Raw genomic sequence first — 21,500 nt, 5'->3', positions numbered from 1 at the left:
GTATAAAATTTAGAAAATCAGTATGTGCGTGAAATGTGTTCCCAAGTCAGTTTCCGTGTGATATAGATTATACAACGTGAAATTCAAATTTTCTTTTATGTTCATTTCCTGTTGTAGTGGAACAGGGAAATTTGAAAATCGTGAATCAAATTGTAATTACTACATACATTTTTGAAATAAATGTTCTACAAAATACAGCCATTGTGTGACTTGGACATTTTTTTTACAGTTTTATGTGGCTCACATAAACTTAAGATAACCATGGATACAAACTGGATGCCGCTCGTATGGTTTTTAATCTTTCTGATTTTCTGATAAACACCAGAAATTTTAAATAGTTTTCAATGACGAATCTTAAGTACCTTTCATATGTTAATATTCAATTCCTACTTGACTTGTACTGGTCTGGTACAGTCATAATATTACTTAGCATAACCTGCATAGTTAATCTAAAAAAGGTCAAAGGTTGGTTTATTTTCTATTGAACTGTTGTGAAATATTTATGTTTGATATTCATTTTTGCCAAAACCAAAGTTAATAATTAAATAATAATGATAAAATATATATTTATTCATGTTAGCTCAAATAGTTACATTACGAAATAAAGTAAATGAAACACTTCTTTCCATTGAGGCCCTCAAGCTACTATCAAATTTTGGGAACTAGACCATCTTCGCCTCTCAATGACAACGTTCCCCATGAAGATCTACGACTATACTACACATGACACATGCTATCTTAAACACCGAGTGTGATCACCTTAAAACCAAAGTCCATTTTATTAATAAGTTGCAATTGTAATTTCATTCAATGTAAAATTGATGGCAACATTTATTTTATTTAACAAATACTTTTATCTTTAAAGAATACTTTTTGAAAGTACATACTATTACAAGTGAAGAGGTGTAATAGGACAAGTTTGTTATGTCTAAAATATTACTTATATAATTTTCTTGTTCTTCTTTAATACATCTTGTAAAAACAGCCATCTTGTTTTGGCTATTATGCCCTTAGTTAGTTTTGGCAATTAATTTGTGAGTAGATAAGGTATAAACTTCATATTCATTATTTGCTGTCGTTCAACCCCGCCATATGATGACGGTATTTCATCTATACATCTGTGTCGTCACTACCAAACTTTAGTCTTAGAAACATCTCATACGAAGGCGGTGGAATATCTGGTGCGTCTGCGCTGTCGGCCACTTCGTCGTATGAGGGCAGATCATCGCTATCAGTCTGTGGAGAAGGTAAATAAGCTGACGATCGTGTGGTGCTCGGTAATAACGGCCTTGTCTGTGGTAATAATGGTCTATGTTCTCGTTGGTGGCGTGGAGTGTGGTGTGTGATGTGTGGACTGTTTTGTTGAGAAGCACTTACACTCGGTGGAGGAATTCGTTCACCTGCAAACAAATGCAATAACAAGAAATTAAAGGCAAAATTGTAATTAACTTGAAAGAAAATGAAAGCAAAGAAGACACAACGAAATAGCACGAATTTATGTTTAAGCTATACTGAATAACCGTGACGTTATTTTGAGTCTTTCATAGAAATATTGTTTTCCAGTATATCCGTGTATGCATTAATCCAATGAGCAGAGTACATGTATCATGATTCGGCTAAAGTTGAGTACACTTGGGTTGGTGGGTCCAGATGTGAGGTGCTAATTCAACAAACAGAAACAAGATAAACTTCTTAATGAACTTTTGCAACTCAATGAACTGAGTAACCCTTTAACACACAACACTATGTAATATCCTGATTATCTGAAAGTCTCAAATTTGACCAATTGATCTAGTGTTCGCCCCATCGTTCGGGGAATAATTTCAAACTTAGAGGCCAAAATATACACAAACAGTTTGATACAGTTGTCTATAATGTCAAGTTTAGTACATCAAAACCCCCTTTCATAAACTGAATAAGTTGTACCACGTTTGCTCAACGAAATTCCACGTGTAATCGAAATGCAAAGTGCAGTAATCTGTCCTGTCTTGTTATGTTATTGTAAACGGGGACGTTTATATGTGGAACAGTTGCCAAATGATGCCCTCGAAGGGCGCCCTCTACTGAAGTCTAAACAGTCTAGATTTTGCACATCTTTTAATACGGTTTTCTTCAACAGTAATATACAAATACGTGTGCTAAAATTGATATTTGGAGCTTTCAGGAAAAATGCAGTGTGCAAATAACAAAAAACAAATAGCATGAATTTTCCACAGAGTATATTATGAAATTATGAAACTCAAAATCCAAACTGCTTCCTACCATGAATATTAAGATTCCCAGGCCGGTATAGAGCCGAAGAGCGACTTTCTTCTTCTGGTGGTTCCTCCGGTCGCTTCCCAACACAGCCATATTTGGAGGTACAGAACTTAGTGAGAAGCGCCCAACAAAACACGGATAGGAATGAAACACCAATAACTGAACCTATAACTATAGCCGCAATCTGAATGAAACCCAGTCCAGTCTTATCGGAATCATCTTCTTCTAAATCGTCTTCTACAAAAAAACGCATGTGAAAACACAATTAATAGTTTCTAGTCCCCATACTAGAGACCTATGGACGCGATTCTGACATTATCCCTTTCCTTCTAGACATCGTCACAATTAATAGTTTCTAGTCCCCATACTAGAGACCTATGGACGCGATTCTGACATTATCCCTTTCCTTCTAGACATCGTCACAATTAATAGTTTCTAGTCCCCATACTAGAGACCTATGGACGCGATTCTGACATTATCCCTTTCCTTCTAGACATCGTCACAATTAATAGTTTCTAGTCCCCATACTAGAGACCTATGGACGCGATTCTGACATTATCCCTTTCCTTCTAGACATCGTCACAATTAATAGTTTCTAGTCCCCATACTAGAGACCTATGGACGCGATTCTGACATTATCCCTTTCCTTCTAGACATCGTCACAATTAATAGTTTCTAGTCCCCATACTAGAGACCTATGGACGCGATTCTGACATTATCCCTTTCCTTCTAGACATCGTCACAATTAATAGTTTCTAGTCCCCATACTAGAGACCTATGGACGCGATTCTGACATTATCCCTTTCCTTCTAGACATCGTCACAATTAATAGTTTCTAGTCCCCATACTAGAGACCTATGGACGCGATTCTGACATTTTCCCTTTCCTTCTAGACATCGTCACAAGTAATAGTTTCTAGTCCCCATACTAGAGACCTATGGACGCGATTCTGACATTATCCCTTTCCTTCTAGACATCGTCACAATTAATAGTTTCTAGTCCCCATACTAGAGAGCTATGGACGCGATTCTGACATTATCCCTTTCCTTCTAGACATCGTCACAAGTAATAGTTTCTAGTCCCCATACTAGAGACCTATGGACGCGATTCTGACATTATCCCTTTCCTTCTAGACATCGTCACAATTAATAGTTTCTAGTCCCCATACTAGAGACCTATGGACGCGATTCTGACATTATCCCTTTCCTTCTAGACATCGTCACAATTAATAGTTTCTAGTCCCCATACTAGAGACCTATGGACGCGATTCTGACATTATCCCTTTCCTTCTAGACATCGTCACAATTAATAGTTTCTAGTCCCCATACTAGAGACCTATGGACGCGATTCTGACATTATCCCTTTCCTTCTAGACATCGTCACAATTAATAGTTTCTAGTCCCCATACTAGAGACCTATGGACGCGATTCTGACATTATCCCTTTCCTTCTAGACATCGTCACAATTAATAGTTTCTAGTCCCCATACTAGAGACCTATGGACGCCATTCTGACATTATCCCTTTCCTTCTAGACATCGTCACAATTAATAGTTTCTAGTCCCCATACTAGAGACCTATGGACGCCATTCTGACATTATCCCTTTCCTTCTAGACATCGTCACAATTAATAGTTTCTAGTCCCCATACTAGAGACCTATGGACGCCATTCTGACATTATCCCTTTCCTTCTAGATATCGTCACAATTAATAGTTTCTAGTCCCCATACTAGAGACCTATGGACGCCATTCTGACATTATCCCTTTCCTTCTAGATATCGTCACAACTGACTCCCGAATTTCTCTGTCTACAAGCGTACTATATATTGTCATGACAACCATCACTGGGTTCTGTTATATGCCTGTTACCGGTTCCAAGATACATCCAATACAACACCATACATGTCTATGATGAATTTTGCATAATGTAGTCTGCATAGTACGTGCGACAGTGTTTGCTCGCGCTACTCATAATTATTGTTACATGTATTGTATCACCTAACCGTACCCTAACTATACCCTGAGTTTACCAGTAAAATCCTTCTCTGTGATTGACGGTGTTTAGTTTTTGTTCTATCACTCAACGTGTCTTTCCAACTTTTCACGATGAAAAGTTATTTCAAATATAATGAAGAAATGACAATCCTAAATATACCGCGGTAACAAAGTAAACGACATCGTCTCATACAATGCATCTTGGAACCAGAAAATCAACTTTAATTACTCTTTTCTCCTATGACAGTATAAATGTAAAATATTATAATTTCTTCAGTGGTTTGTTATATTAGCACACTTGGGATGGTCTGAAAAAAATGTTAAGTTCACTAGATTGTGTATCGACGCTATCACAATGACATGTAAAGTACAGAGATCGGTACACGTACAGGATATCATCGTGATTTTCTCCCGATGTCACAGTAATATATAATGTATATAGTACCAGACCGCTGGGTGTGGAAAGCTTGGTTTCTCTAACAAATTGTTGTCAAGAAAAGCTGTACATCGGTAGAGTTACAGGAGGAAGACAGTATACCTACCGTAAAGATGTTGGCAGTATTTGCCATAATAAGGCCATTTACAAAAACACTTGTTGTTAGAGCAACGTCCTCCATTCACACAGGTAATCTCACATTGGCTGAAAAATTCTATATAGAGATGACAGAATAATATGTTACGTACGCTAATGGTTCGATACTGATCAAATAAGTTGAAACCAAATAATATTCACCTGCACTTGACAGGACTGCCATGTAAAATTAATTCACTCAACACAATGGATGAAGATTTGAATAAATGTGGCAAGGTGGTGGTGGTGGTGCTGGTGGTGGTGCTGGTGCTGGTGGTGGTGGTGGTGGTGGTGGTGGTGGTGGGGTGGTCACGGTGGTGGTGGTCAGGGTGGTGGTGGGGATGAACCTACTAATATAGTTGCATCTGTCACAGGCATAATTCCACGTGTACTTCAATGAGTGCCTCATTGTAAATTAAAAATGAATCTTAATATATTATAGTATAGTATAGTATAGTATAGTATAGTATAGTGTGGTGTGGTGTGGTGTGGTGTGGTGTGGTGTGGTGTGGTATAGTATAGTATAGTATAGTATAGTATAGTATAGTATAGTATAGTATAGTATAGTATAGTACAGTATAGTATAGTATAGTATAGTAAAGTATAGTGTAGTACAGTATAGTATAATATAGTATAGTATAGTATAGTATAGTACAGTATAGTATAGTATAGTATAGTAAAGTATAGTGTAGTACAGTATGGTATAATATAGTATAGTATAGTATAGTATAGTATTGTATACAAATACTAGACCGCATTTTGACTTCTAGTTACTTTAAATATTTCTGAATATCGTACACCCTTAGTTTCATTGTCGGCATCGTCAGTTACAGCCATCTCTAGGAAAAAAAACGAATCTAAAAGTTGCATGTAAGAGGCCACCGTCTATAGCGTTGGTATTACCTCAAATAAATTGTACACAATATTAGTATGGAGTTTTACAGTATTTGTATGAGATCGCCACCAACGGTCAACATTCATGATATCATATATAAAGGAATACTTCAGTCGATACTTTGAAAACATGATGTGAGAAAGTGGAGTTTTCACCATTGAAACAAAGATTCGTCCTTTCCCTGTGTGGATTATACTAAATGAGCATTGAAACCACACTGCCTACATCGATCAGAGCATTCACAGTTTGCAGAAGAAAAGAAAACTCGTTGAGATAAAATGTCCTCAGTCCAATTGCTGACGTTTCGGGATTAACCCTTCTATGAGGTAAAGCCTAACACCACTGAAAGAGTGGAATATGCATTGTTTGGTAGTAAAGAAACGTTACCGACAAGGTATACACATGGTCGATACTACGCGTACGGAATGAATTTTGTGACAGTCTTACAAGAAAAGCTTATTTTTTTGTTGGTTGAATTACACTTTTCACTTGTATAGTTGTATATAAGCTTTGGACATTCCCCAAGTTGTAACATTACGTTTTCCTCGTATTCAGGCTAGCTAAAAAGTCACATTACCGAGTTGTAACATTACATTTTCCTCGTATTCAGGCTAGCTACAAAAGTCACATTACCAAGTTGTAACATTACATTTTCCTCGTATTCAGGCTAGCTACAAAAGTCACATTACCGAGTTGTAACATTACATTTTCCTCGTATTCAGGCTAGCTACAAAAGTCACATTACCGAGTTGTAACATTACATTTTCCTCGTATTCAGGCCAGCTACAAAAGTCACATTACCGAGTTGTAACGTTACATTTTCCTCGTATTTAGGCTAGCTAAAATGTCACATTACTAAGTTGTAACATTACATTTTCCTCGTATTCAGGCTAGCTACAAAAGTCACATTACCGAGTTGTAACATTACATTTTCCTCGTATTCAGGCTAGCTACAAAAGTCACATTACCTGTAGTGATGTTTGGAGTCCCTGTGACCGTGACTGTCACCGTTGATGTTTGTAAACCATGGATGGTAGAAAATAGGAACGTTGACTGAAATACGATGAGAGTTTCTATCATAGATAATAACGGAAGGTACAAGGTAACGGTACAATACATCGACGTGAACTTGCCATAAAACGTTAAAATTTAGTCCATTCCAAACTGTATGTCACTGTTGACATGTGTACACTGTGCTGTTCAGAATATCTGTACAAAAAAAATATGTCGTTAGTTTCAAACCGTCGAAGCAACTTAAGAAAACTGGCTAGGCAGGGCTTCATATTTTCTGTCATTCTTGAACTTTGACATGGTTTCACGTCTTTGACGATTGCAAAAAATGCTAATTTAAACCTGGGTCTTGCTGTGCACGGTTTTTACATGTAACGTTCCAGTCTTGTAAATCTTGTAGCAATTCATGGCATAAAGTCATGCAACATAATGTGAGAAAGAAAGGGAAGGTAAATGGGTTGATACATGTACACGCATTTCTAGATTTAATATTTTTAAAAAATGCAAGTTTTATTTCGAATCACTACACGATGTTAGAGCCTATCTCTTGAACGTCGTCCAAACATGTTATTGGCCAAATATATATAAGATGCACTATACAAGGTGTAAAGCGATCTACTTATATATTTCAACATATCTGAAGAGCTTGCCACATATTACTGGTAAATGGTCACTGATTTTCACTACCAAGCTTGAGTGTCGATCATCGATATATTTTACAGTATTTCCATTGCGCATGTACACACAGACATATAGACAAAGTACATGTATACCAACTTTTCGTGTAACATCATTTGAATCACAATATGAACGTTAAGGACAGATACACAACACTGTCATTTACTAGTAGTGAAGGCTATGACCTTGAGTACCACAGCTGTACTGTGATATATGTACATGATTCGACATTGAATTGAAAGTCCCTCCCTTGAAGTTTTAAACTGGGCCTATCAAATAACACAATACGACACGTTATTATACAGCCTTGCTATGGTCCTATAATTACCTTTTCGTGGTTTGAAGTATTTTCAAACACGAAAGAACTCACACCTTATTTAACACCATATTAACGCTACGTCATGTAACCCTTCTCACCTGTGTTCAGCGGTTTAGAGTCTATTCGCTATTGACACTCTGACAAACCAAGACGCTTGATAGTACACACTGAACGTTTCCCTGGTAACGATGCTTTCACGTAACTTCCGGAACCCAAATTACTCAATATGGATTAGGAAAATGTGAATCATACGCTGAAAGATTATAATATAGAAACCCTTTCAGGATTGTGCCTTGTGTGTTTGGGGGGTCAGGTCAGGTCACATACTCCACACAGTGCGGTCAGGTGAACGCATTGAACAAACCATAGACAAATAAGAAATGTATGTGAACAAAGGAACTCGATAAATGCATACATTCGTATTTATTGTCATGTAGATTTCAACTGTCGACGTCAGCGCTTGAAAGGAAGGTAGTTTGAATAAATCATCCAGAATACAATTGCAGTATATGAAATACAATTTTTTTTTACCGAATTGCTGAATTTCTAAGAGTTAGATTACTAAAGTTTATATCAAAAGAAATAGATGCACGCTATCTGTAAATTCTACTAATAACTGTACAGGCGGTATATGTCAGGTAGAATGGCGGTGGCAAAATAGTCACCAATCGCAGTCGTTGCATGCAGCATAGGCCCTCTACCAACGTGGGGGGTCTATGCGTGCAGTGTGACTAGATATAGCTATATTTTTATTATATCAATGCATTCGGTACAATATATACATCGAAACAATATTCTATTTTTGCGTGAACTTTAAACAGCTATCTCTTGTTGTATGATACAATAGCAGGGTGTGTCCGTACGTGGCCATGTTTTAATTGCACAGTTCATTGCCATCGATAAATATATATGATTACGTGGGTAATTTTGGATCTAAAAATGGAGACCTGAGTCATAGGATGGTGACGTGAATAATTATGTATAGTTTCTTACCACGGTCGTAATTTCTTTGTCTCAATCAACATATTATTACAAAATTTCCATTATGACAGTTTATTTTGCATATATTTTCCAATGGTGATGAACCATATGCCCTACTTTCCGGGCCCATATAATACATATAAAATGAAATAGGTGGGTGTGTTATCTATGGATCCTATATTAAGCTATCCACAATGAAAAAACGCCAGCAGTGCAGTTTCAGTTAAAATAGAATTCTGAGTCACACTGCTTTGCAAGGTGTTTCTATTTTTAGTAATTCCACCGGTGTCTATTGTACATGTAAACATAACACATAATAGATTATATCTGACTCAATCTATTCGATTTCTAACGATAAAATGACCAAAGTGGAATTCAATATCGAATCGATATCGATCTGTGTAAATGATGAAGTGGGAAAAAATACAAATTTTTAATTTTCAAAACATATTTTCATTATGCTTGGAATAACGATGTATCCTTAATATGGAAACACTTTTTCTCTGTGTCTATTACTCACATGTGATAGTATTTATCATGCACGGTAATATAAACCTATATTTTATCACCAGCTATGAATTGATGTCACTGCCCCCCCCCCCCCATTTAATCATAGCTTTAGCGTGTGTTATCGTTTAATTCAAGAAGAACATCAAGATGTAACCTTTACATCGCTCTACAATAATTATTGTTCATGTTCAACACCATAGACTACAATGATCTTCCAGTTTACAATGTGGGGGACTTCCAATGTTTACATTAAGTTACATGTTTGTAATAACAGGATGATTATGTCCATATACATGTATATATAACCGAGGCATCCCAACATCCACTTGTGCCATCTATCACATCGAACAACTGTAGTTTTAGTTTGTATATATCATCGTATAGCTGAATGTTGGCTTTCGGTAGTAGTAAACAATTACTGACATGTATGGTAATCTTAGATGTTCTGTTGATGGGCTCAAGGTCATTTCAGACAATGACATGGTCATTGTTCAATGTATATGATGATACTCTAATTTCATATTAATGTATTGCTCTATTTTTAAAATAATTTTGAAATAAACAAAACAAATAACAGGGTCTGTCCTCCATGAGGTATAACATTTATTGACTGTGTCAAGATCATAAATATTGTCTTTATAAAATAAAATAATAACTTGTTGAAAAAAATTGTCCTTACAAAAAAGTGAGTGGTACATTTAAGCGTACGGATGCAAATATCGCCATTTGTTAGGATAGTTTGCCATTTCTATAAATACAAACAGATAACAGAACAATACAAGACAAAGACAATGACAATTGCAACCTACTGACAACCTTCCTCGTGTGAATTGTTACAACTCTAAGTACAAGCTAATTCGTTGAACTGTTATAAGTCGTGGTTCGACAATATTTCTTTAAATAAATTTACAACTCAAAATTGTTATTGGCTTGCCAGTTCATTAGACTAATTATGAGGATTACCTAAAAAATTATGTCTCGTTTTCTTGGTGAAAAAACTTTTTCATTGACGAAACAACGTACAGCCAAAACTACATCAACGTTGTTGTAGATAATGGTGTAGATTTATAAACTTTATATTGATAATTGTTTCTGCATTGTGTGGTCCTACCTAGAGATGTAACAGCTCATACAGAAAAAAAGAGAGAGAAAAGTTGTAAATAGTTCCAGGAAAAGATAAAGAAATAAAGGTAAGATTTCGGTCATGTTCTATTCTTGAAAGTATACTGAAAACTTAAACTGCGTGTCAAGACACATTATTTTTGTAAACTGAAACAATTTTTCGGTAATGTTTTACCTTTATCGTAAATAAATAATCCTGATGATTAGTTTTAAATACCCGTATGTAAACCACTGTGATTCGGGTATGAACCTGATTACTTGTTTGTCAACAAATTCACGTGTGTGTGCGTGTGTGTGTGTGTGTGTGTGTGTGTGCGAGTGTGTGTGTGTGTGTATGTGTGTGTGTGTGTGTGTGTGTGTGTGTGTGTGTGCGAGTGTGTGTGTGTGTGTATGTGTGTGTGTGTGTGTGTGTGTGTGTGTGTGTGTGTGTGTGTGTGTGTGTGTGAGAGATGTTGATAGGGTTTGATCACCAAGCTGATCATAGATAGATGCCTCAGCAAGTACAGCATTAAATACTAGTAAGTCGAAATTATGAAAAAAATATCGGTAAAGTTACAGATACCAGGGTGTTGATGTATAGCAAAGCATTACATTATAACAAAAGACATTTGATATGTATCCTGAAAACAATGCAGTACACGTCAGTGAAATGTATACTTTGGTGTTACTGGTTGCATACACAGTACCTTCAAAAATAGCCGACAGTTTAACAAGTGAATATAGAGTTTGATGTTACATGTAAATTTATTGACACCTTTAACCTACTAAGCAGGGTGTCACTCCTCAATAAACTCAACAGGTACGTTGTTTATCATTTAGCACGGTGCTTGGTCCAGTGTAGTAAACACTAGCATACCTTTGCAAATGTTACAAATGTTACAAATACATGACTGATCCAATGTAGTTACATGTAACTGTTGACTGATCATTTTGGCAAAATCATATACGTACTGGGGGTATATGTGTTATTAATCGATGTACTAGTCTTTACATAATTTAACAGCCAGTAGAAAGTCAATATCCAGGAATGTTGTCTTTTGACAGTTTTATCTAATGTCTTCTTCATAAATATATAAATACATTAGATACATATGCCATGTATAGTAGTCTCGCTGCCAGACTCGTGACTATCGTCCCTAAGCTTTGTGAAGCCGAGCGGCGAAGCCGCGAGAAGTGAGGGACTTTAGGGACTTTAGACTAAAGTCCCTCACTTCTCGCGGCTCGTCTTCACAAAGCTTAGGGACGATAGTCACGAGTCTGGCAGCGAGACTACGTGTTTATAGTTACCTGTTATTAATTCGTTCCTACGGCTAAGCCGATTAGAACGAATGTTTGCTATGGGCGGGATGATTTATTGATGAGTCAATTTGTCCAATTAGCTGAAATATATGCTGATACATTTAGCAATTGAAGTCTCTCACTTATCTCTTCTTTTTGAAATTCTTAAAGACTATATAAAACTCCTAGAGTCCTTATGACATGCACGTAAGCGAAATACTGAAGTTAGAAAACTCACATTTATAAAACACTGACCCAGGGTTTAGGCAGCAAATACCATTATCACTGGAATCAGTCATGTCTAACTATTAAAAATGCAAAAACGAACAATTCTATTTTAACACAGTTCAAAATGTTTCAGGAACAAATATAACCTATATATGTTTGGACTGATTGACGTGACTTCAAACTTCACTATCCTGAATTCGAAAGTCAGCACACCTGTAAATGTTGAATACAAAATTGTCGATTTTACATGTAGATATCCATGATTTCATACATATTTCGATCATGGGTTCCATGTTCTGTATATAGTCATAATCTCTATGATATGGGACTTTGGTATGACTAACCATAGTATACCATACCTTATATGTTGTGATACAAGCCCAAATACTGTGATATATGTATTAAAGATACGTGTATATCGTTGTCAGACAGTATAAGAGGTCCTTCGTGGCAACAACAATTTACGTGTAGTTATGGACATCTATAAAAAAAAACCCTGTTGCGTTGTTGTTGTTGTTGTTGTTGTTGTTGTTGTTGTTGTTGTTGTTGTTGTTTTAAAGTGAAAGGCATGGCACTTTAAACTACACTGAAGCAGTACTACGCTGCAAAATACATGTAAAACGTGTATTCATGCTTTGCGAATCTTTCAAGCAAAACGGTAGTTCGCGTTCTGTCTTATACACTCAGCGTTTTCCTTTTCTTGTGTCGTAAGGCTTAGATGTGAGGTAATACAACTAAACTGCTACATGACAATATATTCATGTGTGACGTAATTTCACGTTATTCCGTGGATACACTCTGTACAGCCTCCGCTTCATTATTATCACCATCATCATCGTAGTCGTCGTCACCACCATCATTGTAATCATCTTTCGCCCGTACAGCACTTTCTTTCTTTGCCAGTATTGCAACTTCGTAGGATGGCGGTAGAGAAACGGACCATGTGTCGTCACAAGAATCTATTTGTGTAGCATCCATGAAATCAGGGCCAACCACTTCGTCATACGCTGGTGGAGGGTCCCGACAAGTGTGTGTAGTATCTCTTGAACCTGATGACAACATTATTCTCGCAAAGAAAGAGTCGGTTAACCTTGTCACCCGAGAGTAATCTGTAATGAAAGCAAATTTTCTTATCAACTGAGAGAAAGTTGCAAGAACAATATGAGCGTTGCAAGAAAGATGGCGAAGAAGAATGTGCTGGTGGGTGGGGTGGGCGGTGGTGGTGGTAATGATTGGGAAGGTACAATTAATGTACATGTATGTATGGAACAACTGAGAGAAAACTAAGTAGAAACGAGGCAATCAGTAATGGTCTCAGCCTCAGACAACTAGTGGTGCGAGTCTTAGTGACGATGTCACATTGAGATGTGTTGGTTGTACTTCAATAACTATTCTAGCTTGCATGTTATTTTATGATATCCTTGTTAAACTCAAAACTACCTTATAAAACATCCATCAAGGCATACAACATTTAAAAGTGCAAGGGTAAGTATCATTGTTTATACGACTTACGTCCCCTCTGTCCGTTTCCTACAATCATCAGACGCCTTCGTTTCCTTTGATAAGCCGAATAAACACCCCAACATATGACGACTGCAACAACCGCCACAAAGCTGGAACAGAGACCAACTTTGGCTGACATCGAGGCATATTTCTCCTCCAGATGAAAGTCATCGATATCCCTGCCGCCTGAAAATTATACAAACAATCTGATAAATTGGTCGAATTAGTAATGAATCTCGTGTGTTTTACAGACCATTCCGTGGTAAAAATGTCGACATTTACATTTTTTCAACTCAAAACATTCTTTTAGTTCAATTATGCAATGTCTTGTCAAAAGCAATGTAATAATAGCTCATTTCTAATATTGCTGTACACCACGTGCAGACGAGCTGTTGATAGAGATTATGTAAATGCGTTGGTTGATGACGTCATTAATTCTCGTTAATAACCAAAACATCGAATTTTTTTGACAGTTTAATAAGATACATGAAACAGCCTTAATCATAAACCATTTAGATTAGCTTTACTGAAAACCAAACTAAACTAAACTAAACTCAGAGAAGCTAATAATAAGATGCAGTTCTGGGCCGTAGTCCTTTACATGTAAAACAGCCTAGTACGTACTATACCAGCAACTTGATATCGCAGACCACTAAAAGAACAGTGGTCTGAGTTGATATGAAGGCCGTGAAAAAAAATGGCTTTGACCACATGGAGTGATAATCCCTAAGTGGCGACGAAAGCTGACACAACGACCTTTGATTTCTACTTGTTGTTTAAAAATAGACCCATCCACTGTCTATGCATGGTTTAACCATAGACCCTACACCAGGTGTAGGGTCTATGGTTTAACCTTGTAAGTTGTTCTACCGACTGTGAACGTGACGACACAATAATTAATTTCCTTGGCAAACTCATTAATTTCTATATTAAATTATATAGTTAAATCAATTACTCGTATACCCACTGACTTGACTTTGAATCAATTATCAATATCCTTTTAGAGGAAATTACTCTCACCGCTCTTTTGTTGACCAGTCGTCTTGTTACTATGCATAATTCGTTCTTCATCCACCTCTATTATGGATACGACCTTAATCGTCGGGTCACGGAGAGGCCCCCTCGTCGGTAGACAACCTGTTACCAACACCTGGCACAAAACTGCCAATCCAAAGAAAAATTGTCTGTGGTTTTCCATATTAATTGGTTATATTACGGTATATCTGCGATAATCGGTCTTCCGTAACGAGATCTGTTTTGAAATGAAAACATGAAGGTTGATTTGCTTTTGTTGTGCAATAATGATGGTCACGATGTTGCTCTGTCCTTGTTGGTAAATTGTGTGTTTTGGACAATTGTGGCGATGTTACTATGGTTACTAGTACTGAAGTTGAAATTGAACCTTTCTGTAGATTAGTTACAATAATATATTAACGTGTTGAATATTTTCCAAAAATCCACCACTCCAAAAATTACATTTGAAGCTCAAATAACACCGCCCTAATCAAATGATTTTAATAATAATAAATCATTCAAAATCTAGCTTACACAATCTAAGCTTAGTTAGGTCCTTGCTACCATAGTGTACTCTACGCTGTCAAATGATTTGGATGCGCGTTGTTATATTAAACTCCTTGGCAACAGTAAACCCCCCCCCCCCATCCACCCACCCATTACATCCCATCCCACACATGCCCCACCCCCAGAAGAGCGAATAATTAGTATGACTCGCTAGAATATGCAGAGTGAAAACGTCACAAACTATACATAGACAACGGAGTTTCCCCAACTTCCTCCACAGTTTATGCGCAAACAATACACTGGTGAGTGATGTGATCTGGAGAATGTGATAAATGTATATTAAAGTTCATATATTATGACATCGCCTACCTGTCGCGAAGGTCCAAACAAATATTAATGACAAACAATGTTGTGCTCGCCCGTTGCGTAGCACGGTCTGACTGTGAATGCGAATGGGGAACACCTTTCTATTTTTGTTTTGTACCAGGCCGAGTGAAGGTCGCTTGCGTCTTGCCGTTCATGAATAGACCACGCGTTAGCCCACTGTATTACGTCATTATTTACATATATAAGTAATCCTTCTGACTAGCCTATCCGCAACCAGAGGGTGTCCGAATAATCTAGGTGCCATGAACGTGATGACGACCTTTCGTGCACGTGATCGTCAAAAATAAGAGTGTTTTCACAAGTTTCAGGAAGACAGTGTGTCTATACTTACCCTTTTATGTACATATTACTGTTCACAATTTGATAGGTGAACTTGGCGTTTACACACTACATCGACTGGTATCTAACGATTCCGACGGGCGACCAGCCAATATTTCCAACGTCTCAAAACATTAACAAATTACCATGAAAATAATTCTTCTACAAACTCGAAGTGTTAACGCGATTAAACCTTGTTTCCAGATTACATGTAAAAGACTTTCATACTTTTGATGATATATGTATATTGCTAAGCTGCGCAGCGGCTGATATTGCAACTGTGACTGCATGTTATGTTCGGGGTTGATTTGTTTACATGCGCCGAGGCCGGGTCATGAGGTCAGAACATGCAAAACACTATTCATATGTAAATAACCTACTTTATCATATTGTTATTGTTTGCTAATGAATTTAGAAATGGAAAGTGCCCTAGAATCGCCTGATACTCATTTGCCAATTACAGACTGTGACGAGGACAATAATATGAATTACACCATTTTTTTTACAGTGTTGTTACATTTAATTAAAAGAATTGCTAGACACAAAGGTATCTCTAAAAAGCTTATTAGGCCAAGAATCGAACGACGCTTGTTAATTGTTATCCTATAAAAACGTACTAAAATTGACATTTTTAATTGTCTTTAAATATTTATCATCTTGATGATCACGTGACGGGTATGCGAGTTCAGTCACCTTCATACTACAAATATCACATTTACATCGCGATCTATGTTTATGCTTTGTCTCACAAACCGGGATGAGAGGCAGTGAATCAAAAACATAGATCGCGAAGTCAACAGGCTAAAAAAACAAAAAGACAAGGTGCAGGTGCACTTGCATAATCACCCAAAACAAATACAAAACAAATACAAAGATACATCGTGTGTTTTTCTTCTAGTTCCTTACGACTGACTGCAGCTCTATAACATCTTTATACATGTAACAAAGGAGCTATGACAATTTATTTATTTATTTATTTATTTATTTATAAATGGCAATGCATCCATTATATTTGTTTTCATGCAATTGCAAAATATAACAATTACAAATACAAATTTAAAATATTGCAACAATATGGAACACCGAGAGGAGTGGGAGAATGCAGAAGTCATTAGATTGATGAACTATTTGCAACGATGGATGCCCTGTATCTGAAGAAACGGGAGTGGGCGATCGGAATGTGGTCCTTGTGTTGTATTGTCTAGTAGTTTCTGCTGTGACTACTCAAGGTCTTTCCATTATATCATACCTCGTTGTGCATGCCCATGTTGCTATGTAAATTTGTGTTGAGGGGAGAGGTTACTGACCAGTATGTTCAAATGAAACACAAGAGCCTCACAAATATGAGGAGAGTATCTATCCCAACTATGATACTCGATTTATCAGCAGCGTTCAATACTCTAGATCACGATATCCTACTACACAGATTACAGTATCGATTCAGAGTAATGGGCACGCGGCTTCAGAATGGTTTCGTTCATATCTAATAAGTTGTGTTCAACCAGTTTCCATTGACGCCACAACAAAACACGATGCGATCAAGTACGTTTCGGTGTTCCACAGGGTTCCGTATTAGGCTGGGATTAGAATTTATGCCGGGGGGGGGCGCTTAGGAGAAATTAGGGGAGGGGCATGAAAAAAATTCTGATGGTCTGAAAATGGGGGCGGCAAAATATTTTGCTCATGATTTGAACCAAATTAAACCTCATAAGTGGTCGTTTAAAAATTTCTCATGATGGCTTCGCCTCAATTACTTCTACAACCTATATTCAGTGCTAAGTTGGGCAACAGCCCTGGGAATGCATTTGTGTAAGTGTATGCCTTCTTCTGTCTGTCTGTACCTGTACATGTCTAGTCTCTGTCTCTCTATATCTCCTTCTCTCTCTGACATACATGTTTCCTGTTTCCCAGGTGTGACATACATGTTTCTTGTTTCCCAGGTGTGACATACATGTTTCTAGTTTGCCAGGTGTGACAAATATCATGTTTTTGGTCCCCCCCCCCTGACATATGTTTCTAGTTTGCCAGGTGTGACATGCATGGTTCTGGTTTGCCAGGTGTGACATACATGTTTCTACTTTTCCAGGTGTGACATACATGTTTTAAGTTTCCCAGGTGTGGCATGCATGTTTCTGGTTTCCCAGGTGTGACATACACGTTTCTGGTTTCACAGGTGTGACAAACATGTTTCTGGTTTCCCAGGTGTGACATACATGTTTCTAGTTTTCCAGGTGTGACAAATATGTTTCTAGCTTTCCAGGTGTGACATACATGTTTCTGGTTTCCCAGGTGTGACATGCATGTCTTAAGTTTGCCAGATGTGACATGCATGTTTCTGGTTTCCCAGGTGTGACATATATGTTTCTAGTTTTCCAGGTGTGACATATGTTTCTTGTTTTCCAGGTGTGACATACATGTTTCTGGTTTCCCAGGTGTGACATGCATGTTTCTGGTTTCCCAGGTGTGACATACACGTTTCTGGTTTAGACAGACACAACATGTTAGCTTAATTCAAACTACCTGTAATTTACTCAGCGTAACAGTTAAAATTTCATTAAAACATACAACAGTCTCATGACAGCTAAGTTCACATCAAGAGAGATGACAGTGATATAATACACTGGTTAGCTACAAAGTAGACTGACAGATTCGTCTTGATTTGTACTCCCCATTGTTGTCATGGTGTTAGTGACAGCCATCTTACATGTAGGATGCAAACAACAACAAATTTTTCAGTCTATCTAGTAGTTGACATGATATATCACCAAATCATTGATTTAGTCATGCACTGTAACACATACTTCAATCTTTTGGTTCACTCTTTCAAAACTCAGCAGGCGTTGCACACTTTGTGAAATATACTTTTGTTTATTTCATAACTACTGTAACAAATCACATTGTTACATGATTAAAAAAATATGCAAATTATTCAATCCAAAAGGTGTAGTCTTATTTCAAATGCCATAATACACTGTAATGTTACAATACTGGTTACTACCCAACTGCTGTTATAGGACGCACTAATGCTATAGCAGTCACTTGAATAAATACCAAACAAAAAGCAAACAATTACAAAAATCTAACTACATGTATACAATGTTGATAATAGCTTACACCAAATACAAATGAGTCAATGACAGTACAATCTCCATCACCATATTTGGGTATTTGGGTATATCTTCAAATCTGAAGAATTGCAGCCACTTCTTTCTTCCATGATAGTCGTCTTAAACTCAGACAACTAACGATTTTAGTGGTCTGAGTCTTAAATTAAGTCTCTCCCTATTGAGTCATTTCTTGTCTTTTCTTGTAGTTTCAATGTAGATTCAAGTATAAATATTCAGCTTGTAATAACTGTGAGCTGGTTATGTTAATGTTTCTCCCTTGGTTACCTAGAACATAGTAAAATATGAGATACATTAGTACCAGCAGACTGAAGTAATTCTATAGAGGGTGCTAAACCTTACGGAATGTTGTTGAGTTCCTCTAAAACCTACAAAGATTCTTCTTCATATTGTTATTCTATGTTTGGGAATATTTGTAAGTTTTGTACCAGTATCATTTAAATAAACTTAAGTATCTGTTGTGAAACCTTTTAGGTCTGTGAGAGTATTCAAATTTCTGAATACAAGTGGTGGTTAAAATAAACAGTAAAATACTATATAGCTCCCTCTGGTGTCAGAAACATTGCATAAATTTCCTTTCTTTTTTTCACACTGCCACCTTGGCTGTGATGCATTTACACTGACTCTTACAAACTCCCCAAACGTACTGCTGGCAGTATGAAGACAAAAAATTACATAATTGTATATTTACAAATAAATAAATTTATCCACAAGTTATGTGATTTTTCTCTTAATGAGTCAATCTACCTTTGTAAATAAGGACATACATAGGCAGCACAACTCACATGATGTTAATGTAAAGGAGACTGTGATCAAATATGAGGGAAACATTGTCAACAAGTTTATTAAGCTGCCTACTGTAACATAACTGTATTTCTGACTTGTTAACATACTTTTCTTCCAATAGAATCATTGGTACATTTCCTACATAAACGTTGAGTTTTACTCAAGTAGGACCAGCACACCACTGTAAAGTCTGGTGTGCTGAAATAGAAACAATTGTAGAACTGAGAACATAATGTTCTAGCTGATGACAGAGATATCTGCATCTAGTATGAATTTCTACTTACCCTGGCTTCAATATATTCTATCCTTCTTTCCAATGATGTTAGCTTTTCATTCAAAGTTGCTAGACGGGATCTGCAGGACATGTCTGTGAAGTTAAGAAAAGATAAAAGAATGACACCTGGTAGTTTTTACATTTTATGCAAGAAATGTGTATGTAAAAAATATGTTATGCAGTGTTTTGTCTGACTATGCCACCATCTATCAATACAGTGGCGTTATATGGTATATTATCGTATAATGCTACTACACTGATAGACAGTGGAGGAGTTTTGATCCTACACCGAGTCCCAACTGTAAAGAGGAAGACAAAATCTACAACAGCTTTTATTGAACAGCTTAAGCTTGAAGTAGTCATGAACCAGTACATATGTAAGCTCAGAAGCAATCGGTGAATCTAAATTTTGATATAGATGAGATTTGGATTGCATTCTTGACCTTAACACATTCCTTGCTTTGTTAAAAAGGGCTATGGCCTTGCTGTAGACATTATGGGGGGGGGGGGGGATTAAACCATCACCCCCATTTTCAACAGTCTGCATGTATACATTTCAGTACAACTGCTGATATCAGACTGTTGATGAACAGTACGTGTTACAAACAGGGAAAGTAAACAAATGAATTGGATTAATAACTCAAACACAGCATGTTGGAAACACAGAGACAAGTATGACATTCCATCATTTGATAATTCATGAACAGTTGTATGGCCTCAGTTCAGGTTCACAAACAAATTTGAAGTTCCCCAGGCAATACAAGTACATGCAAAGAGGCCATAACACTGTTCTTATCAAGCCATGAAATGTAATACAAGTCTCTACTGTTCCAACTTGCTGTACATGCCTTGAGTGTTATTAATCCAATACATTTGTTTACTTTCCCTGTTTGTAACATGTTCTAGTCATCAGTGGTTTGATGTCTGCAGCTGTTTTTAGAATAATGCTTGATTTTTCGGTCCTAAATTAAGTTTAAACATAATTATAAATTGACGTAGTACTGGTATATCCAATGTTCTGTTTTGAGAAATGCTGATGGCAAGAAATTGTGTGCCAAGAAGTTTGTATTGCGGTACGCATTCTCGCAAACCGGAGTTATTAGTTCTACCACTACACTTCGAAATAGGGACCAGCTCGTTAAGAACGGTATCGTAAAACCTAAGGTGCGGGTTAAACACAAAAACTTAAAAAGTCACCAAAACAGACGAAAAAACCCACAAAACCGCAACAAGACGCTACAATTATTGCAGCTAGTACTGTACCTACAATGGTTTTTCGCTGAAAAGACATTTGTGCGTACTCGTTAGTGGTCTGAGGTGCGTACCACTTCTAACAAGGAGCGTTGTCCATTTAAAGGTGTTAATGAGTAAGTCAAGAAACATGATGAACACAAAGCAGTACTGTAAATCTGTAGCAGGAAACTGAAAACAACATTCGTTTTACTTCCTGCGTGTCTCTAGACTCTACAACGTAAACACCGCTCGCTTTATAACATTATCTTCCCTTGGTAAATACCCATGACTTACCAAATGAGTTCAGAAAGTCTGCTATTTTCTTAATGCTGCTCGTTATTACTTCAATATATTCTCTATTCGCCCAATCTTGCTGAATTTGCCGCTGAACGCTAGACTCTCTACCACCGACAGGAGCCATATTGGATTTTGTGAGTGACGAGAGGAAGCTGTATGTAACGCAAACTATCATTGGTTCAAATGAGAATTTCCGGTCTCTGGTATTAGC

The 21,500-nt window shown here is 37.0% G+C and overlaps 2 protein-coding genes across 2 annotated transcripts; both read right to left on the bottom strand.

The window, feature by feature from the left end:
* Positions 1-577: 577 nt before the first annotated feature.
* On the bottom strand, positions 578-8,024 carry LOC144440570 (uncharacterized). Its single transcript, XM_078129960.1, has 5 exons — positions 7,825-8,024; positions 6,687-6,927; positions 4,795-4,902; positions 2,263-2,496; positions 578-1,400 (listed from the first exon to the last, which is right to left on the bottom strand). The coding sequence occupies exons 2-5, from the start codon at positions 6,835-6,837 to the stop codon at positions 1,111-1,113; spliced, it is 783 nt and encodes a 260-aa protein (XP_077986086.1). The 5' UTR covers positions 6,838-6,927; positions 7,825-8,024; the 3' UTR covers positions 578-1,110.
* Positions 8,025-18,422: 10,398 nt separating this feature from the next.
* On the bottom strand, positions 18,423-21,450 carry LOC144453718 (putative protein BRICK1). The gene is made up of 3 exons (XM_078145055.1): positions 21,287-21,450; positions 19,770-19,852; positions 18,423-18,966 (listed from the first exon to the last, which is right to left on the bottom strand). The coding sequence occupies exons 1-3, from the start codon at positions 21,411-21,413 to the stop codon at positions 18,940-18,942; spliced, it is 237 nt and encodes a 78-aa protein (XP_078001181.1). The 5' UTR covers positions 21,414-21,450; the 3' UTR covers positions 18,423-18,939.
* Between the last annotated feature and the right edge of the window lie 50 nt (positions 21,451-21,500).

Source organism: Glandiceps talaboti, chromosome 1 (assembly GCF_964340395.1).
Source record: "Glandiceps talaboti chromosome 1, keGlaTala1.1, whole genome shotgun sequence".
NCBI classification, from domain to species: domain Eukaryota; kingdom Metazoa; phylum Hemichordata; class Enteropneusta; family Spengelidae; genus Glandiceps; species Glandiceps talaboti.
The sequence above is the reverse complement of the archived record's forward strand: the minus strand, read 5'-3'. Positions and strand labels throughout refer to the sequence as shown.

Excerpts from the sequence above, each read along its gene's own strand:
- LOC144440570 (XM_078129960.1), bottom strand. The coding sequence starts at position 6,837 with ATGTATTGTACCGTTACCTTGTACCTTCCGTTATTATCTATGATAGAA. Across the intron at positions 2,497-4,794 it reads ATACTGCCAACATCTTTACG|AAGACGATTTAGAAGAAGAT; the intron begins GTAGGTATACTG and ends GTTTTTTTGTAG. Across the intron at positions 1,401-2,262 it reads TGGGAATCTTAATATTCATG|GTGAACGAATTCCTCCACCG; the intron begins GTAGGAAGCAGT and ends ATTTGTTTGCAG.
- LOC144453718 (XM_078145055.1), bottom strand. The coding sequence starts at position 21,413 with ATGGCTCCTGTCGGTGGTAGAGAGTCTAGCGTTCAGCGGCAAATTCAG. Across the intron at positions 19,853-21,286 it reads AGACTTTCTGAACTCATTTG|ACATGTCCTGCAGATCCCGT; the intron begins GTAAGTCATGGG and ends TTAACTTCACAG. Across the intron at positions 18,967-19,769 it reads TAGAATATATTGAAGCCAGG|GTAACCAAGGGAGAAACATT; the intron begins GTAAGTAGAAAT and ends ACTATGTTCTAG.